Source organism: Drosophila montana, unplaced genomic scaffold, assembly GCF_035044405.1.
Source record: "Drosophila montana isolate Dmon_TW-CO22-7 unplaced genomic scaffold, ASM3504440v1 contig_1624_1, whole genome shotgun sequence".
Classification (NCBI taxonomy): domain Eukaryota; kingdom Metazoa; phylum Arthropoda; class Insecta; order Diptera; family Drosophilidae; genus Drosophila; species Drosophila montana.
The window spans coordinates 2729177-2750534 of record NW_026996559.1 but is presented as its reverse complement, the minus strand read 5'-3'; the positions used below and the strand labels follow the sequence as shown (position 1 = coordinate 2750534).

General features: G+C 39.0%; 1 protein-coding gene across 1 annotated transcript; it reads right to left on the bottom strand.

Annotated features, from left to right (window-relative positions):
* Positions 1-83: 83 nt before the first annotated feature.
* Positions 84-13427, bottom strand: stg1 (stargazin-like protein). The gene is made up of 8 exons (XM_064699122.1): positions 12652-13427; positions 7327-7502; positions 6198-6293; positions 4805-4945; positions 3523-3740; positions 2378-2736; positions 1734-2308; positions 84-924 (listed from the first exon to the last, which is right to left on the bottom strand). Exons 1-8 carry the CDS (start codon positions 13386-13388, stop codon positions 227-229), a joined length of 3000 nt encoding a protein of 999 aa, XP_064555192.1. The 5' UTR covers positions 13389-13427; the 3' UTR covers positions 84-226.
* Between the last annotated feature and the right edge of the window lie 7931 nt (positions 13428-21358).

The following is a 21358-nucleotide window of genomic DNA, read 5'->3' as shown; positions in this document are numbered from 1 at the left end:
AAAAAATTTTCTAAAATAAAGAAATATTTTTGCTAGAAAAAGCAGAAAATGTTTGTTTTAAATATGAAAAAACAAAACAAAAATTTCTGAATCTGAAGCTTTTCATTTTATGGCGATTCTCTAAAGCTTAGGGAAACATTTATTTGCGTGGAGTATAGATAGATGCTGTCCGATCGTCTTCAACCTCCAACCTACATATACCAGTTGTCCTAAACTCATCCTGGCCTTAAACTGCGGTGCCATTAATGAGATCATACTGCTCCCTCGTCTGCGGCATGCCAGGACCACCGAAGAGACTCGCATGAGAGCGTCTGCGTTCGCGCTCAATTTCGTCAAGATCATACCCCTCGTTGACGGCAAAGCTGGCACGGCGCTGAGCGTCGTCGAAGGCGTAGGCGCGCTGGAATTTGGGCGGATGAGATGCAGCGACAGCGCTCGACACCGGCACGGCAATAGCGGGTGCGTATATCGGCTGCGGAAGTGGGTAGCCGGTGGCGTAATTGGATGGCGAGGAAGGTATGGCCGTTGGCCAGTGCACCGCCGGCTGCGGCTTGAGCTGTGCCTCGTCGCAAGGTCGTGGCAGCGTCAGCGTGGATAGATAGCGGTTCTGCTGGTGCAACTGCTGCTGGTGCTGGTGCATCAGCTGCGAGAAGCGCTGTTGGCTGGCACTGTAGCTGCTCTGCAGCGAGCCCAGGCTGTCCTGGCTGCCTGCCGGCTGACGCAGGAAGCACCGCGGCAGCGTCCGGCTCTGGCCATGCTCCGACGCCAGGCGCTGCTGCATCGGCCAGGGCCATGCGTCCGACTGTGGTGTGTGCAGCGACAGATTTGAGTTGAGTTTGCGCAATTGCTGCGTTTGCATCAACGGTGGCAGCATTGGATCCACACACATGGACACGCGGCGGGGAAGCACAAGCTGGGCTTGATCTGTAGAGCAGTCGAAAATGTGTATTAATTTCTTTAAAATTTATTCTTAATATCTACGCAACAACAGATAGAAACCCATTTGAAAAGCCCAGCTAACTATATAAAAATATCTCTCATTCTTCTTTGACTTTTCTGGTCTTCCGGCTTTTAGTCTTATTTGACAGGATCTACCCCTTAATATAGATGTGAAAACTTAATAATATTGGGAATAACAGCAAATAAATTAGTTACTAAATCGTAACAAGAAAAAAAGGAACCTGAAATTGCTGAAGATATCTTAAAAAGCAAAACTTTTTTTTATGCAAAAACCTGTCTGCCGACTCTATCTACATTTGAGATGGGTTTGAAAAATGCAACGCCCAGAGACTTAAATAAAACGAACAAATTTTAATGTATTCACGAGCGGAAGATTAGTAAAAAAGTGATGTCAAGAATTCAACGAAAAAAACTGAGTCGAACTAATAAGCGGCAGGTCGGTGGTTCAACCATAGCTTAAACTAAAAATTTGTAAAAAATTTTTTAAATTCAATTGCTTATTGTTTACAAAGAAAAAGCAATAATAAGATTATAATTAAAAAAAATTAACTTTACAAAAATAATGAAATTTTCTCTTTTGATCAGCGTTTACTAAGTTTACTAAATCATTTTAGCCAGGGAAAAGTTGGGTAACATAGGTAATAAATGGACGTAATCACGCAAGCACGTAAACTTTGTCGCAACAGAAAATCGCTCGACCAATTTTTGGTCGATTTGAAGACTATCTTTTGTATGCTTGGTGGTAATTATATACAAATGTATTTGCCACTTACCCCCGACGACATATAGATGATCTTCGTCCAAGGTAGGACCAGAGCGAAACTGTCGAAATCCATGATCATCGCCATCGTCATCGTCGTCATCATCGTTGTGGTTGCTCTTGTGGCTCTCCTCGTAGCTGCGTCGCAGCGGCTGAGGCTCCTGGGACGGGGGCGCATCATCCGCCTCCTCGCTGGGAATGTAGTAAATATTCTTAGGCTTGCTGCGCATGCCAGCGCGCTTGCAGAACTCCTGGAACAGCTCGTCTTTGGTCTTGCGCAGGCCGCGCTTCAGGCCGCATAGGCGTGCCGTTTGCTCCTCCTCGTCATCATATGGAGTCTGGGTGTTGGTGGCCATGTTGCGTCGCTGCTTGCGCTGCGGCTGCACCGAGGGTGGCGTGTAAATGTCCGTCGTGGTCGAAACGGAGCGCGTCAGCGGAAACTCCTGGGGCAGATCGGCAAACGTTGCTGCTGGTGGCGGTGGTGCCGGTGCCGGCAAAGCTGGCTCCATGCACAGCTCATTCAAGGACTTGGCAAAGCTGCGGGAATGCACATTGCACTTTGAAACCGCCGGCTTCTCAAAGTAGAAGCTGTAAGGCGAGGCCCAATGGCATTAGCTGTTCTCCCCGTGGCAAACGATTCTGTGGCTGCCTACTTACCGACGCTCCAGATCGTTGTGAAGATAGAGGTTCAAATTGGAGCCGCCAGCATTTGGATGTTTGCGGCACGCATAGCCGGCAGGTAGAGTTTGCGTCTGGCTGGGACCACGTCCCGCATCGTGCACCTGATGCAATCGTCCATTGCTCGACCGCAGCGCCATTTGGCGCGGATGCTGTTGGTGGCCAGATGGCTGCTGTTGCTCCCGTTGGCCATGCAATGGCATCGGAGGTGTCTCCTGGGATGCAGCAGCTGCAGTGCCCGGCTGCTTATATCGCTTATACGAATGGCTTAGGACATGCTCCCCCTGCCCCTCCTTGCACCTGGCTTGTATGTCGGCCACACTGAAGCAAGGTAGGCGCTGCTTAAAATCAAGGAGTGTGAATTAAAAAAAAATCTGCATAATGAATTAAGTATTACGAGAAGACAAATCGGTTGTTGCCGACTGCGCAATACTCTGTTCTCTCTTTTCGATGGCACGCAGTAGTGGGAATGAGTATAATTATTAACGCATATGTTTGTAGCATGCAGAAAGAATTATATCCGACCCCAGGTTTATATATTACAGCAACTCAACATATTTCGGCTTACTTTAACCTACCTATTAGTAATCGCCCGAAAAATGAGTTTTTACATCAAAATATACAAATATACAGCCAACTAAATCCATCAGCAAAAAGTTAAAAAGATTACAAAACAAAAATGTACCAACTTCGGATACCATTTTATTTAACAATTGGTCGAAAATGTACGCAAGAATCTTTAATTTTCTGCAGCCCGCAGATGGCTGTCCTCTTTAGCTATTTTTATATATATTTTAAATTTAGTTTAACTGGTATATATGAAACGTTTAAATATAGATTAACTATTGTAATTATCTACTGCTAATCATTTTTATCACCTGTGTTTTGGGGTCGTAATGAAATAATTGTTGAAAGATTGACAGTGGCCATAATTGCTGACCGAGGCAGTCAATCCTGACACCTAACTAAGTACTGCGTCCAAGAACTGCATGGAATTAATTTCGTTGCGGCTTTTGCCTCGCCGCTTTCATCCGGAAGTGGGGGTCGAAAGGAAATGTAATAGCCCATTTCCAAGTTATGCATAATTACCGAAGCGGATGCGGCCGCCGCCCGGCAATACTTACGCTGTAATAGCTAAACTCCTGCAGATTAATGAAGAGGAAAATGTTGAGCACTCCGACAAACTCAGTGGCAATGAACCCAAAGACGAACAGAAAAAAACTCTGGCCGTAGGTCACCTTGATAAGCGCCGGCTGCAGTGTAGAGCGTGGTCGTAGCTTGGAGCCGATCTCGGCCTTCAGTATGGATATATAGGCTATCAAACCAATGAGCATGACCAGACCTTTGGGATAATTAAACAGAAAAAAATACATATTAAAAGACAATTACCCGGCGTCGCTCGGGGCAAATGAATAATGTTAAACAAGCAACTGGCTACGAAAACATAATAATCGAACATTTCTGCTGGAGTTGAGGCGGCGATCTCGAAAAATATATAGCTCGATTTGCGTCTCGGTTCGGTTGTACAGTTCAATAAAAACAATGTGAAATTCCGAATGAGATCCGGTTCAGCTCATAGCCGGCTTCTGGCCTTTTTCCAAGTGATAATCGGATATTTAATCATCGGCGTGCCGTTCTTTTAATATTAAAAAATTTCTTTTTTTGATAATGTAGTATTCCGTTTAAAGCTCAAGAACTGCGTCAGCGTCACCAATGCACTCAGGAAGTAAATGTGTCCTGGTCTGTTCTTTCATGAAGAATTACTGGCTTATAGCACATCTCACAAGTACCTCGGGATTTTTACTCAAGTTGTTGGCAGTCTTCAAAGACAACCAAGGATGAGCTAATTACTCAACGCTAACAAAAAACTCAAAGTAATCGTTGCCACATCTAGCGATATATGGTTCAGCTATAATGGATCGCTGCCAAAATGCATCAGAATGGGATAAGACCAATTGACTGAGACTGAGCGACACTGAGCGTGAATGTGGAATCCCAATGTTCGGGCAAACCATAAAAAAACAGGCTGTCAAGTACCTGGAGAAGTTGGTAGATCACCTTAATAACCAGATGTCTAGTAGAAAGGAGAAGGAGTACGGACGGAATAAGGCTGCTATGAATAAATCCTGTTGACTTGGTAAGTCTCACGCTATAGAATCTGCCCAGACATACTAATGTGCTATGTATGAATATAGCTATAATGTACCTACAATACACATCACTTCTACTCTACCTAAAACAATAAATAAACATAAAACAATGGTATATTTATGAAATGGCCAAGCCCCTACATTATGAGTTGATATTATAAGCTAACAATAATATGTACATTGTATAATTTGTAATAAATAAAGCTCCAGCATTATTCAAGAAGAAAGAAACCATAGTTTTGCAATGTTAACTTACCGCTAACGATAAATAGTATTCCGGCACTAAAATAGTACAGACTGTTCTGATGCGAACACGTGGGTATCATAAAGATAATAAAGCTGATGAATAGCAAAATGCCGGCGGACAGAAAGATGGGGCAGGTCTTAGTTACCGTATCTAAATAAAGGTAAAATAGACAAAAGTAATGAAAAACTTATAAGAATCAGTAGGGAATATGCTTCAACCATGGCCCAAAGTACGTTTATACTCTTATTCATAGCCACATATTATACATATATCTAGTTATGCATAAATATTAAATATAAATATTAACAATTTAACGTGATAAATATTTCCCAAATCTTTTGGAACATTCAAAAGACCCATACTAGTGTAAATATTAAATATGCGTGGTATATCCATCAAATATCAAAAAAGAATCTATGTATATACTTAACTTGGATATATAATTAGTCTGTAGCTCCTAAATTCTCTAAGATCAACGAAAATATCTGGTTAGATTTAATGCCTTTAAAAAATATAGTAAAAATGCTAACTGCTGCCTGCCACATCAATAACTTTCTTCGCCCCTTTTAAACAAGCCCAATCAACGTGAATAGCATGAAAAAAGTCAAAGCTTTGGTTAGGCCGTGTGTTTTTTGCCCGCGGCTCAGCTTTAAAATATAAATAAACGTAATAAAAAATTAATGGGAAAATGTCGAACGATGTGAAAGGAAAGCACTTTGCTATCTAATAGTTTGTTACAAAGCAAAAAATTGTCACCCGCAGCGATTTTCAAATTATTTTCAAGTTTGCTGTTCGCTGCGAATTGACGTCGCGAATCAATGAAATATTTGAGATTGTTGTTATTGTGCAAACATATAATTGCAATCTCAAGGTAAAAAAGAAAAACTACAATAAATAAAAATAAAAGAGAATTGAAAGTGGAAATCGCTTAAAATTTCATCAAAAAATACAATAAAAAAATCCAAATTGATGCTATTCAGGCTGGGGCTGGGAACCGAAAGGCTATGATATCGGAATGTACAACAAATCAATTGCTTTAATGCAATTATATTGTCATTAAATGCTTCAACAATATTAAAATTAAATATTTATTTTATAAACCCGCAATTAAAATCAATTTGTATGCCTGCATATGTCAATCAAATATATATAACACAAAATGTAAATGACTTGTGCCGTACGCTTTAACTGCTTGCGAATCACAGCGCAATGTTTTGCCACTTCCTACACTTTCCGATTTGTGAATGAATGAATGAAAGAGATGTTCTGGTATCCCATAAAGGCGAATGTGCATATTAAGTACTTCCAATTATTTTTCTGTATTATTCAAAAGTCTGGTATACATACATTATAATTTAAAAACTAAATACACCAGAGTTTGAAAATCTCTTGCACTACTTACAGGGTATGGCTGCCGTTGAGTCGTGCGGGTCAGGTTGATAGCCTTCATTTGGGAAGTAATCAATTTTGACGCAGTTGAATGTGTCCACGTCTAGACCTGTAAGAATACAAATATACTTAGTTGCTCTCGTTTCAGTCGGATGTAAGCAGCTGCTTAAGGAAAATATTAAAATGAACAATAATAATAATAATAATAATAATAATAATAATAATAATAATAATAATAATAATAATAATAATAATAATAATAATAATAATAATAATAATAATAATAATAATAATAATAATAATAATAATAATAATAATAATAATTATAATAATAATAATAATATTAATAATGATAATAATAATAATAATAATAATAATAATAATAATAATAATAATAATAATAATAATAATAATAAAAATAATAATAATAATAATAATAATAATAATAAGAAAAATAATAATAATATAAATCAAAATAATAATAATGATAATAATAAAAATAAAAACAGTAATGATAATCATAATTATAATAATAATAATCACAATAATAATAATAAGAATAATACTAAACTAGATATATGTATAGTGATTTTTTTCATTTGCTGTTCGATGGATAGAAGCGAAATATTTTTACCAAACGCTTTTTGTGACACGCGATACGCGAGCATATTTCGAAAATTTGAAATTCATATGAGCTGACGAACGGACGCAAAACCAATATTCACTTTGTTAACAGAAACAAAAACAGAAAAAAATATATGTATACATAATTACGTAGAGAAGTACATGACATGCATGGCAGCTATTGGATAAGTTTCGGATGGCAGCGCTGTCAACCAAATAAATCAGTTCAGTTGCCAGCGACTGGCGCTAATTGGAGGCAGTTGTTCGGTTTATTTGTGTGCTTGATTGATTGACTGACTCACTAACTGACGGGATGATAGACTGCATTGTTGTGGTGTCTGTTTCTGTGTCTATGTGTGTGTGTGCGTGTGTGTGTTTGTGTTTGTATTCATTTAGTTGTTCCTTGTCACCTTATTAACGCCCAATGACAGCCAAAATCTTGCCTGGACCACATGACGTATGCGCAATGTCATTGCCGCACGCATTTGTTCTCATTTAATCCACGCACTTTCACTCACCTGGCAGCGTTGTGCACAGTATCCAGAGGCTAGACTTGGTATATTTCGTTACATAGGCGCCATCGTCCAGTGCATTAAAGTTGGCGGTGCCATTATAGTTAGCATTGGGCAGCTTCTCCTCCGTAAAAAGCCACTGGGGACCGGCCAGGGCGGCGATAACAATTGCCACCGAAATGCTGTAAATGATGCCAAGTCTAAGTTGCAGTCTGTGCATGTTCCAAATGAAGGCGGCACGCCTACCCCACACACACACACACACACACGAATACACATGCATACACACACAGCCTGTGCGCCCTGTAATATTATATAGAAGAGCCATCATGTGTGTGTGGGATGGTGTGTGCGTGTGAGTTTTCATGTCTGAATGCTGATTAAAAATATCTGATATCTGTGTCGTTAGCAGCAACGAATGAAATGAACAAATGGGCATGCTAAATATTTCCGCCATGGCATAGCGTTCGAATACCTAAAATACTAATTTCCATTTTAACTTTCGCGCAAGTCTCGCTGAAATAATTAAAGCATACTTTTTAGGGCAGGTTTTTACAACTGAATAAGTTAATAGCAAACCGATTCAGTGAAATGTACTTATATTATCAATTTGGGATGAGTGTGTTTATTTTAATCTATTATCGTCATTTCAAAGGGGGTATTGAATTAAAATTCTCGAAATATAAGTGAATAGTTTAAGCAACTTTCTATTCAGGTGGATTGCTGAATTCTTTTTAACTGATACAAATCGCAGTATTTTCACTTAACAACCTCATCGGTTTTGATTTAAAGGAGGAGAACTTGAGGACTTTTAATTCCTCAAACAGCGCTTTTAGCCCGGAGGTGCTGCAAATGTTGCAATTACACTGGGTACGAAAACTTCATAAATTTGCTTTGAAGGTCCTTCTCTATTAACAGGCGGTAATTGCATTGGCTGGAGTGGGATGGGTTGGCAGCGACTTAAAATGCTTCCTTTTATCTTTTTGAACACAGAGCTGGCTTAAACGTGCGGTCGCTACTGTTTCAGTGGAAATTTGCATGTTTGGTCTATTCTAAAATAAAATTTGCCAGCGAACAACATATATGTATACGGGTTTGCACAATTAATTTTATTTTTCATCGATATTGTCATTCTGAATATTTGATAGAACAATTAAGAGTGCTCTAGTCTAGAAAGCGCCCGACTGGAAGATACCCTGAAGCCATCGCTCAGTTACCGTTACAAACATTCTATTATAGATGCCTGCTATATTTTCTGTATTATATATACATATCTTCTACATTTGCTATGATTATCCTTCAGTTTCAAATATACTTAACATACATTCGTACACATTCAGAAATATATTTATCGAAAAGTGTATTTTATGCCATGCGAGATCTCAATCATTTATTTCTAGCAGCAATAGTCTCAAAATTAGACGCAGCTAGCTTAGTCGAAAAATGTTTGTCCTGAATAACTAGCTGACCAGTTGAATACAGCACACCGTTAAAGCTGGAAAGCTGAATTTATCTCAGTAGTTGCCCTTTTTCAATCTTTCTGGAAAATCCCACTCCTGCAATAAATGAATTTGCATCGCAATCGCTTGTGAAAAATCTACCCGCACGTTAAATCGGGGAAATGTTTATTTCATTTGGCGGTTATAATAATACCAAATTTAAGTCACCTTTTCATCAATCTAGTTAGATCACAAAGAAGAGCAGCGCCGGTCAACGCCGGTTAACAACTGCTAGTATATTTAAGTCAATAGAAATGTAGTCTACGACAGCATGCAGCTGGGTACAGGGTATCTCTACAGCATTGTCAACTGCTTAACAACTTTGAAGTGATTTTTTTTGGAGCCCCGAATAATTCCTTTTTTGTCACAAAGCTACCTTCATTTAGAAGTCAGACCTCGCGCAATTGCCACCTTTTACCGGATATAACTGAAATGCCACATGTAAGTGATGCGCGCTGGGTATAAAGAAACCGCGACGCGAAGCACAAATGCCAAAGGAAGGTGAACACAAAAAGCGAATGGGCTTCCAGCGACATCCTGGCTGATATGCAAATAAATGTCTCGCAAATTGTTGGCTTAAAAAAATGCGCACAAATATCATATTAAAGGGGGTGGAGGGAGCAGCCCCGGATCAAGCCTTGCCAGCAGAAAATATATGTGACTAATAGAGCAATGCGAGCCAAAAAGGCACTCATGAATGCACTTAAACGATGCGAATGTACGCGAATTAAACATATTTAATTTGATTAAATGAGAATTTGCATATATTTCCCAGTCAAGATATGTAAAATAATGACATATCATAATGTTTGGCCTTCGACAATTTCCTTTTTCACAGATTTAATAAAAACGTGTATTTGTCATGTGATATTAAATCGTGACGCTTCAATCAGTCCAGCTTGAAGCCTTAGAAGTCTCTCGAGGAAAGTCGATGCAAAGCTCTACTTATTCAGTAATATTCATATATATGTATGTAGTATGTATGTATATATTGTATGTAAATACAAATATATGCATATACATATATATGCTTGGCCACATGCACGTATGTATTGCCTTTTGACATTTGTCAGCCAACTGGAGCATCGGCTCTTCACCTCACCTCCCTTCACATCACCTGCTCTCACACATCCGCTGATGGCGGCAAGGAACGCAGCGTGTATTTTGCACGTATTTCCACGTGCTCAACACAGCAGCAACAACAACACGGCAATAAACAGCAACAAGATTGAGGGACTAAACAGTACAGAAGAAAGAAACAGGAGAGGGCAGCGCAGCGGCGGACAGAGGGGGGCAGCATCGAACAGAGCCAAAGCTGGAGCTGGAGCTGAAGACGTCAGCTGCACTGTCTGTGGCGCAAAAGGAAAAGTCTCAGCCACAGGCATAGACATCCTAACATCGTGGGGTCCAGGCTGCGTTCCTGCTCGTCGCCCTTGCCGCTGACAAATAATTGTGTTAGCGACACAAATCACTGCAAAGTGGGCTTAATTTGTTCGCAAACTATTTGCAGTGACTGTGGGCGCAGTCGCCTTCATCATTTGCTTGAGCAGCATCTACTTTTTGTACCCAAAACCAACCCTCTTCTTCCGCCTCCACATTTTACATTTCACATTTAGGAACACAAATTTTTGTGCTTAATTTCGAAAAGTTGGCAACTCAGCTCGGCTACACTCCTTCAACGCAATGACAATCTCAATTTGGATTTCGGTTTCTTCAGTTTGCACCCAAACAATTCTTGTCATATTTGCCATACTTTGGCAACCGCTTTATAAGTATTCCTGTCCTTCGTCTTTTCGCTTGACAAAGTTGTGGGACTGCAAGGAATTTCAACCTTACAAATCGAAAAATTGTTTTTGAATTTAATAAGTGTTAAGCCAGAAATTAAATAGCCCTGCGGCAATCGTAACTTTATTCAACTTTATTTCAATGTACTTCACAATGGAATAAAGCGCAAATTTCAAGATTTTTTTAAACGGTGTGTGTACATATGTGTGTAACAGTTTTTTCTTTTGCAATTTATAAATCATTCTCGAAGCGCTTTGTGCAAATTTATTTCGCCGCCCTGGGTGGAATATGGGCGAAAGCTTGAGATAGTGGTCACAACAAATTAATTAATACTTAAGCGAAAAACTGTTATTGTTTTTTATTTGGTTCTCATCTCTGAAAATTATCAACTGGTTCATTGAAAAACAAACTAACATTTGAAACGACATTTAACGATTGCAACAAATCATTTGTCATATGTTAATTATCCATATGATATTTCCAGGGCAAAAGCATTGCCTTCAAATGTTAACCAAGGGTAAGGCTATGTAACTAAGAAGAGAAGCAACCCAAGAGAATTGTACTCTCTATTGCTTACTTTAAATAATATAATTATACATACATACCAAATTTTATAATTACAGCTCTTATAGTTCCTTAAAGATCTCCTCAAAATCGATGCTTTAATGGAAATTTTCTTTTTTTAAACATAAAACAAAATTTTAAGTCCGTAGGTAATACGCAAAGAAATCGTTGTCCACATCAATATTTACTCGGATTGAAGCTATTTTCATTCGCTTGAAACACATATATGCAAAATTTTGTCATACTCTCTTATATCCAGCTTATGAGTGAAGGATGAATGAAATCGTTTAAGTGTAAAAAGAGCATATCGTTCGCTACGTGTTCCCCCAAAAGGAGAGCACTAGAGCCCCTTTACAAAAAAAACTACAACTCAACTCGGACACAAAAAATCAAAAATCAGATGCCAATTACTTGTATGTCCACACTAGGTCACAATGGACGCACAAGTTTCCGATTTGCATGACTTAGTCTAACTTATGGCCTAACTAAGCAAGTTTTTAATGCATATTTTTAATATTACGAAATTAGTCTAAGCGGATAATTTATAAAATGGAAAAATTACGAAGAGCAAAAAAAATTATTATGTATTATTGTATTATTATTATTTTATATATATATATAATATTGTTTATGTATATATTATATTATTAAAAATTTTAAATATTTATTGAGCAGGCTTGAGGTGCGGGCTTTAATTTATTTACATTAAAAATTAAAAACAAATATTTTTTATGCATATATTTCTCCGAAATTTTTCGGTTGTGCCACGGCAACCGTTTCCAGGACAATTATTTTACTCTTTGACGTGGCGCTTTCAACAGCAAAATTGTATTTCATTTATGATTTTACCAAATTAAATCTCGGACCTTAGCTAAATAATGTTCATAAATGGAAAGGTCGCCAAAACCAGCATTAAATAACAAATGATGTATAAAAAATTTAATATTTTCAAGTAAATATATTATTTTATATTATATTTTATTCCAATTTAATATTCCACAATGGGATGATAATGAAATACATTTTTAGTATTGAGAACACACAAGAATTAAAGAAAAGTAATAATCTCTAGTCTGGGTCTGCCATACACGGAGATTTCCTGGGCCCAGTTGCTCAACATGTTTTCGTTAAGTGGCATATGTATTTTTTTATATTTCCACTGATTTATGCCTATTTTTGTACTACTTTCATATACTCACATTTTGAGACCATTTTCAATAGTTACATTGTTACTTAGATCACCTTTAAAGCTATAACCTTGCTCCGTATTAAAAATGCAGTAAAATGCGAAGTTTCATAAAAATTATATTAAAATATAAAGTCAATGTTGAAATTTCAACAAAAAAACCTCAACCCATTTCGGGAAGGAGTTCAATTAGGGAACAATTAGTGAAGCACATAAAAATATATGTGCATGCCATTTGTTACTTAATTTTGTTAAACAGTTTTCAGAGCAATAAAAGTCAAATGCCATGACACTTACCTAGCCGCAACAGGTGTCAATAGCCATAGAAAAGTGCCACTGACATTGGCGTTAACCATGTTGCTGAGTCCGCTCTGGACATCCAAGTTGGCGCCGCCGGCGCCAGTTGTCGCTCTCCGCTGCTGCTGTTGCTCGGCAGTTTTGTAGGTGCCCAGCGAAGACACCTGTCGCTGCTGCTGCTGCTGTTGCTGTTGGTGCTGTTGGTGCTGTTGCTGTCGTCTATCATTATTGTTGCTGCTGCAGCTGATGTTGTTATGGTTTAGATTGTTAAGCTGCAAGTCGCTGAAGCTGCCCGCCAGCGATGAAAAGCCAGTTGCTGGAATGCTGCCGGAAATGGTGTTGATGACACCAGTCTGCATATGTTGCTGCTGCTGCTGCTGCAGATGTTGCTGCTGTGCGCGTCGCTGCTGTCCGCCGCGTGGCAGCGTTGCGTATGGCGATTGCTGTGGCTGCACGGATTGACGGGTCTGCTCAATGGATGCGCTGGTGGTTAACTGATGCTTAGCTAATTGCTGTTGCGGTTGTAGTTCCATCTGTGCTGGTTGCTGCTGCTGTTGCTGTTGCTGTTGCTCGTAGCTGTTGCTCTTGCCCAATTCAGTGTTGTTGTTGCCAATCTGTTGTTGCATTTGCTGTTGCTGCTTGCTATTGTTGCGAGGCGTGGCCGTTACGCCCATGCTGTTTATACTGTGCGAGGAGGCCACTCGAAACACATTGGGCACTGCTGGATGATCACGCATTTTGTGCAGCTCTCCGGACCCAGTTGCAGTTGCGTTTTATTTCTGAATTTGATTTGAGCACTCAAAAAAAATATAATTATATATATATGTATATATATGTACAGAAAAAAAGGAGCACAAGAATAAAAATGTAGCTACTTTAAAAGTGAATTAAAAATGCGCGCCAAAAACAAAAGCACTGACTTTTAAGAGAACTGCTGTCGGTCTGTTGCCGTCAACGTGCGACGCGCTCAAGAACTGCTCAATGACTAAACATGGAGCCAAACAGCATGCCACTAGCTGTGGCAGTAGCAGCAGCCAGGACTCGGTAAAGGGCACACGAATAACAGCCGAGCCTTGTTGGCTGGCCAGGCGAGACGGCAAACGGCGCTGGCGCTGACGCTGACGCTGGTGCTGGTGCTGGCGACGGGCTCATGTTGCTGCCGTCGCTTGTACGCAACTCAAAAGCGATTATAAAACACACCAGCAGCAGCAGCAGCAACAACAGCAGCAGCAGCAGCAGCAACAACAGCAGCAACAGCAGCAGGAGCAGCAATAACAACAACCAGCAGACGTTTGCAACTTCCGTTGTTAGCTGGAAGTGACTTCCGGACGCTTTGGGATCTATTTATAAACACATATATATGCCCTTCTCTCTGTATATGTGTGTGGGCCTGCGAGTGCAACAAAAGTGCTACGCACAGCCGTTGTTGCTGTTGTTGTTGTTGTTGTTGTTGTTGCACTTTGCTGCAAATCTAAGCATTTACAGCTGCCTCTTTTGTACTTGCTGCGGCCCGTTCATTTAATTGAATTCCCACATGTGATTGAGAGAGTCTATGCGATGATTGTGCCACATTTTAAGGTACTGCGAATGCCCAAAAACTCCAAAACCCACACACACACACACACACACAGAGAGAGATATATATGCATGTGCATGTACATGCCACAAAGGTGCACAGTTAAGTGCACTAAGGTTGGGCGCCGCTTCCCTCGGCGACCCCGCCATTAAGTGAAAGTGTGGAATTGTTGAGCATCTGCTGGCAGCAGTTTATAGAACCAGCACTGCAATTTGACATGGCTCCTACAGCCGGAAAGGAAAGAAAGCCAACTCTGTCCACAGACGAATTGATTAGTCTGTGTGCGTGTGCGTGTTCTTGTTCTTGTTCTTGTGCGTGCTTCTGTGAACTTGGCCAAAGTGGATTTGATGACAATGGGAATTTCGACCAAAAATGGTTTCAAAAATCCACTTTGCCCTCTTGAGTATACAAAGTCAGCAATACGCAAACTAATTGAGAGCTAAGCCAATTGCCAGCCACTTGGAACCACAGAATGTTTCAATACGTACTCTTGGCCCATTAATTTGCAATAACCGAGAGCACGTGACTGGAAGATACCCATCGCCCAGGTCTCAAGAGCCCCAACGTCCGTCAAAACATAACTTGTTAAGACCTCTTGATTAATTTTATAATACATGACATCAGGAGTGTAGAGCTAGGAGATACACTGTGTACCCTACCAAACACTCTAAAAGGATATACAAATTGTTGAAGTTAGATTTTCTTAGGATTCATACACAAGGATAAGAAGGATCAGCTTTATAAAAAGACTTCAACTCACATCGCACAGCTGCAGAATTATCGGATCGATCTAATAGATCTGATTTAAGTTGTTACACATTTTGCCAAGTTGTTTTGAGAACTTTCGGATAGATACTTTTGACCTAGCATGCAGATAAAACAATAGACGAGCTCAGGTTGCAGACTTGCATGTATGAGAAAAAAAACCCATTAGGAAATGGAGTATTATTGCTCAAATACAAGATAAAAGGGCGCTGTGCTCGTTGCTGCGAGAAATGGAATGTTGACGGTCGTTCCAAGTTAAAGTCAGAAAAGGTTGCTCAATCGCAGCGAAGCATAAATCAGAATTGGTTTTCACATTTACTGTGTTACTGTGGCTTAAAATAAACATCTTCTTCATCTACCCAGGCCGCATGCTGCGCCATTTGAGCAGCGGATGTGCTTGCTCTTCCCTTAGTGACACAGTTTGAGAAATTCGTTCTTGACTAACTTCGGTGTGTATTATCCGATCGTTATGATATTTTGAAAGCATTTATATGGTAACCAGATGTGTTTAAATGCCAAAGCCCAAGACTATAGAGTGCCTGGGAGGAACGGCTATGCAAAAAGTTAAAATACTCTGGAACGTGGTTGATTTATCTAGCTTAAATTAGCTCCGAGACATGCTCAAAGAGCTGGATTTCGAAACCGAATTTGATCGATTTTACCGATGATATCCGGATTGACAAAAAGACAGAATGTGCATATGTACTTTATGGGGTCGTAGTTGACTCTTTCTGCCTGCTGCACACGTTTCCGCAAAATTATGTAATAGGCAGAAGGATGAAAGTCGTTGGTTTTCAGCGTATTTTCCCAGCTCCACAGTGACCTTTACAATTTTCATAGAAAAATATCCAAGGCACATTAATCAGTTATCTTCTGCGAATTCATGACCGACGTCAAAGTCACTTGTAAACAAGTTCGCAGTAAACAAGCTTCCATTAAAAAGAAAATAAATAAGCACATGGCAAAGTGAAATTTAAAACATGATAGGTTAAGTTATACGGCCAGAGCTCTTTGACAAGGTTTGCAGCTTGCTGTCAGCTGTCAGAGACGAGTTCTAAGTATCCCAATGCAACTACATAAGAGTATTAGATTAAATGGGCCAACCGGGCCTCAAAAGTAAGCCCACACACAAACGGCTTCCCAGTTTTGAGCAAGTGCACAAAACTAACGACAAGACAGACGACAGCAGCAGCCGACAGCTTCGGCGTATATTTAACAGTTGCAAAGCTCAAAAACAAAGTAAGTTAACGTGGTCTAGTCGGGCGTGCACGACTAGGCGTCAAGCTGCGCCTTTCATGTACTCCCTTCCTCAACACCACACTATGGGAAGTTACTTCTTTAATACTTAGTTGTTTAAGGTCCGATTCCTTTGCAATTTTCTAGGCCATAAATGTGTGTATTGGATTAATGCATAAGCGCAAGGTTATAACTCCTATTTTAACCTAGTCTTAATTTAATTTTATAGGGAATAGGAGAAGGTAAGCAAAAAGTATGTATAATATACATATAATATTTGGTGTTCCTTGCCTTTATAATCTTCGAGGCATTCTTATCGGTTAATCGATTTTTCAGGAGAGAATCGTTTTAAATTTTAAGAATGTAGATCGTATAGCATCTGAGATTGATGAGTTGTATATAAACTACTATTAGATTAACTGGGCTGTCGATGTTGAGCCTGGATATATATACATTATGTGTTCGGATTAGCCTCATTCTGCCTGTTGGTTATACCCCTCTTACCCATTTTCAGAGGAGCACTGTATAAAAACAAATACAAATGTTAACGAAAGTAGGGAAGGGAATATTAGATGAGGAATGTCTGCATAGATACCCTGTTAGCCAGCAGATATTGTGGTATGTTCCTCTTTCCGCACCCCCAAGGGTGCGCTCGAAAAAATACGTTTTTTGTGTAAGCTATCCGAAAAACTGCATTTTTAATTTAATAAAATTATTTCAAAAACGCTTTGAGGTCTTAAACTCTTATAAGCACTGAGATATGCCCAAAAGTATAATAATATATAAATTTAATAATATAATAAATTATAAATTTCATGTGAATTCAAACGGACGTTTCGGAGATATCCGTGAGAGTAAGAGTGAAGTATATATTATGTAAATATAACTATTGAAAAAAAAAATAATACTATTTTGTGCATCGAGCTGGGCTTTCTTTCTTTCAAAAGTTAATTTCATGTTCGGTAAATTCGCGGCCTGCGCCCAATTCTGGTTCAGGGCTTAATATGAGTGTTGAGAGTATGACAAACATAATAAAATAAACAAAAATACGCGGACTGCTGCTGCTCTCAATAACACATGCCCAACAAATATTGGTTGGTTTTATATGTTCTATGTACATATTAAATTCTATAAATATAGAAATCCAAAAATATTTGTGTATAAAATCCCAGTACTCTGAAGTGGGCGTCTCAATAACAAATTAAAACTAATAAATATTATTTTCATTCTTGTGCGCTGCAGAGAAGTTTCTTAAAATAGTTGATTTAGTTGTTTGAATCTGTACAGTAACCAATATCTGAATTGGGCATGTTTTTACCTTCAAACTGCACACACTGCAATGTACTCACATACATACATATACACATGCATTTGTGGCTACCCAATATAGCTTTGAACAGTTGCATATTCTGGGCTTTCCCAGAAAACGATGGCAGCCTCTTCATACGAAATGCATACGCACATTATGAATGCTGGCACTTAATATGCTGCTTGCAAAATTTCCAATTAAATTAACAACCGCTTTCCTGGTAAACTATATTAAGTAACTGAGCAAGTCCCAGGCCTGTGTGGATGGATGTAGTTTGGTTTTACCTGAAGGCTTACTCACCTGCACGTACATATATACACATGTATAAGGTTTCCTTTGTTGTGTTTTGTCGGAAGCTTGGCTTCTAAATATACATTTATGATTTTCTTCCTTATATTGAATAGAATAAACACCTCCTTGACGTGCAAAGCTCATGGTGCAGTACTATCTTCAAGCTTTAAGTTGTCTAATGTTGCGCGTGTGCGCCTCAAGATGGGGGAGCCTCCGCCTTCTAATTGCTGAACAATCCTTCAGAATGTTTACTGAACATCACAAAATAGAAAAATGGAAAAATAATGCCACATTTAAGGTAACGACTGTAAAGCTCTTTGAATGCAAGCTCGTCTTGAGGAAATTTAACTAGAGCCCACCTGGTATTTGGCAACTATTTAACATGTGTATTAAATATAAATACTTGCTTGTCTGTGCTGTCTGTGTCCTTAAAACTCAGCAAATTGTTTTACAACCTATATATTTATGATGTGATCTTAGAGATACATACTTGAAGCATCATTAGTAAGATATAAAATCGGTTTTTAACTGGAAACGTTGGTCTGGACCTGTGATAGGCCAAGCTTTTAACCAAGAGCTGGGTTCGTGAGTGTGAAGAACCAAGCCGAACTTCAAGGCAGGTTGTTGCCTTGAACCTTAAACTATACACCGATCATTTTTTTAGATAAAAAGCCCCGATCAAAATTGTATGGCATTGCAACTAATGTGTAATCATTTTGACTAAATTTAAGCAGTCAATCTCAAACTTAACAAGAAATGATTTAATTTGCACTGAATCCTGAACTTTTCGTAGCCGTAGGGACAGGTCGGTGATAGAATATTTATCAAAATAATTACACTTAAAAGTATACCTAATTACTTAATTATAAAATTAATTATACATAATTGTTACCCTTTCACTTACTTTAATGGCTACGCGTTATTAAAAAAAATAAATCACATCGCATTTAAACATGAACTTTTATGAAAGTTGTTAACTCGGATCTGTGTGAGTTTGGGCATTTCAAATGCGCCACATAGCCAGAAAGATAAACACACATACACACACAGAGTCATACACACACACACATACACACACATTTATCTCTCAATACTCGCTGTGGCCAATCTGATGAGCTGCAAAATTAAAGTCCCTTTAAAAAATGGTGCATACAGGCAGGGACTGCTTGCCAAATGCGGCAAACACACAAAAATACCCTGTAATAAAATTATGTTTGAATGCGATTTTTCAAGCCTGGTGATTTTTAAATGAACGTTGCCTCTGCATACATTTGTATGTTTCCTTTTTGTAGTTTGACAAGAACAAGAATATCAATATCCAAAGTATTTTCTGACCGCTGAGTTCCGAATTATTAATAGCATAAATCGCATATTTATTCATAATTAAAGAAAGTTTTATTAATTTTTTTGGAGGAGTCCGCTTGCTGAGGAGACGACGGAGGTCCCATCCAATCGATTTCTCAGATGGGTTTATATAACCAACCCATTTTTGTTAACTTCCTCATGTTAGGCTTAACTGTAGAATAAGTTGTATTGGTATTCATTCATGTAAGTTTAATTTAATTAAATTAAAAATAAAACAAATTTAAAAGAAAGGAAATGTCTTGAAATAAAAATAAAATTGCCTTCAATACAATTTTGTATCTACATTCTTCTTTTTTTTTAATTTACGGCGAATTTAAGAATTTAAGTGGGAGTACTTTATGAAACCCCATTATTATAACTCAGAGGATTAATTTAAAACCAACCTGAAAGCTTATACTCTTTTTTTTTTTTTAAATAAGCGCCGTTGTTATTGTTGTTATTTGTTATCAGCCCATTAACGCTTTGGAAGACAAAAAGGCGATAACCTCGAAAGAATGACGATAGAATGAAAAAACGCATCAAATGATTTGCAGAATATGCATATGTGAGTGTGCTTGTGTGTTTGCGTGTGTGTGTGTGTGTGCTAGGTGTGCAATCAATTCTGTAACATGTACTTTTGACACTTTAGCAACTTCAATTAAAATGTTTTGTTGAAGTACATTAATATTGATTAAATGCGAATGGCCAAAGCCAATGAACGCTGAAGCAGATAGCACGCTGACACACATACCACACACACACACACAAATGCCACACACATATACATGCCACACACACATACACACGCAGAGCGGGATTTGCATGACAACACACATGTTGCTTGATTAGCGCCTTTGTCGTGCCTGTGCATGTGTGTGTGTGTGTATGTGTGTGTGTGTGAATTGATGAGCAATTAAGGTTATTGACCAAAGCGTTGTTTGGGGCAGGCAGCTGGCGGTAGGCGGGGCAATACACCCGTTACACCCGTTCAATGGATTCACGTGGCACGCTTCAATGCCTCCTCGACTGACCCACTCAGGGCGCGAGGCAGCGAAGCGATAACATTACGGCGTCCAGACACATCAAAATCTACAACTACAGCCACATACTCAACAGCACACTGTTAACCCACAAGCCCGTCGCCAACAACAGCCCCCCCCCCCACACTCTTCATCAACCATAAAATGGACTACATCAGCGATATTAAATTCGTGGTGCACCTGCGCAACTGCAGCGGTAAAGCCAAAGCGGAAACGGAAGCAATTGATTGGTTGACTGCATGATAAGCTGTTCAACTCTGCGACTATCTGACTAACTGACTGACCGACTGACTGACTGACTGACAGACAGACTGACTGATTGACTGTCGGACCCAACCGCAGTGGGTTTATTAACGTTAACTGATTTAAGGCTCTGCTAACCGACGACTAACCCAAATTCAAAGCTGACATTCCATGGCCAATTTGCATGCTGCAGTGTGCGCTTCTCTTTTAAGTGGAGCGGAAGCCCAATCGTAGCAAATGTCTACAACAGCAACAACAACAGCCGACAAAATGCGACAAGTTTATTGCAATTCATTTACACCGGCCACATTTGAATTCTGCTGAACAAATGAACAAATTAAAGTAAAATATTGCAAACAAATTGAATTTAAGAAACACACACACACACACACACACACACACACACACACACACGCACGCACACTCACAACCACATACACTCTCCAATTATGGAACCACTTACAACTGCACTAATTATGTATTGAAAATAATTATTATTTGAAGTTTGTACTCATGTATTTGCCAAGTAAATTATAATTATAAATTCCATACATTTTAACATCCACACAACTGAAAATGAATTCGTGTAATAAAGTTGCGCTGACGGCTGCAACATTCGAATCTTGACCACAAAATGGCCTTTCTCATATAACTCAAATGTTCATTTCAACATTTTAGCGGCCCGAAGGCAAAAATCTGTTACAGTTTATTATGCACTCTACCCATTGAAATGGGCAAAGGGTATATTGGTTTTGCAACAGAGTAGTTAAGGAGCAGCTACATACCGAATTTCAAGTCTCTTCACAGACTCCGTCTTTGAACACTAATCCAAAATATATATTATACTTTATGGGGCGCACGATGTCTTCTTCAATGCGTGACTAAAGTAGAAATTAAATAAGT

Coding starts and splice junctions, on each gene's coding strand:
- stg1 (XM_064699122.1), bottom strand. CDS start 13,388: ATGCGTGATCATCCAGCAGTGCCCAATGTGTTTCGAGTGGCCTCCTCG. Junction 2,309..2,377: donor CACAACGATCTGGAGCGTCG/GTAAGTAGGCAG, acceptor CTCGCCTTACAG/CTTCTACTTTGAGAAGCCGG. Junction 925..1,733: donor TCATCTATATGTCGTCGGGG/GTAAGTGGCAAA, acceptor ACTGCTCTACAG/ATCAAGCCCAGCTTGTGCTT.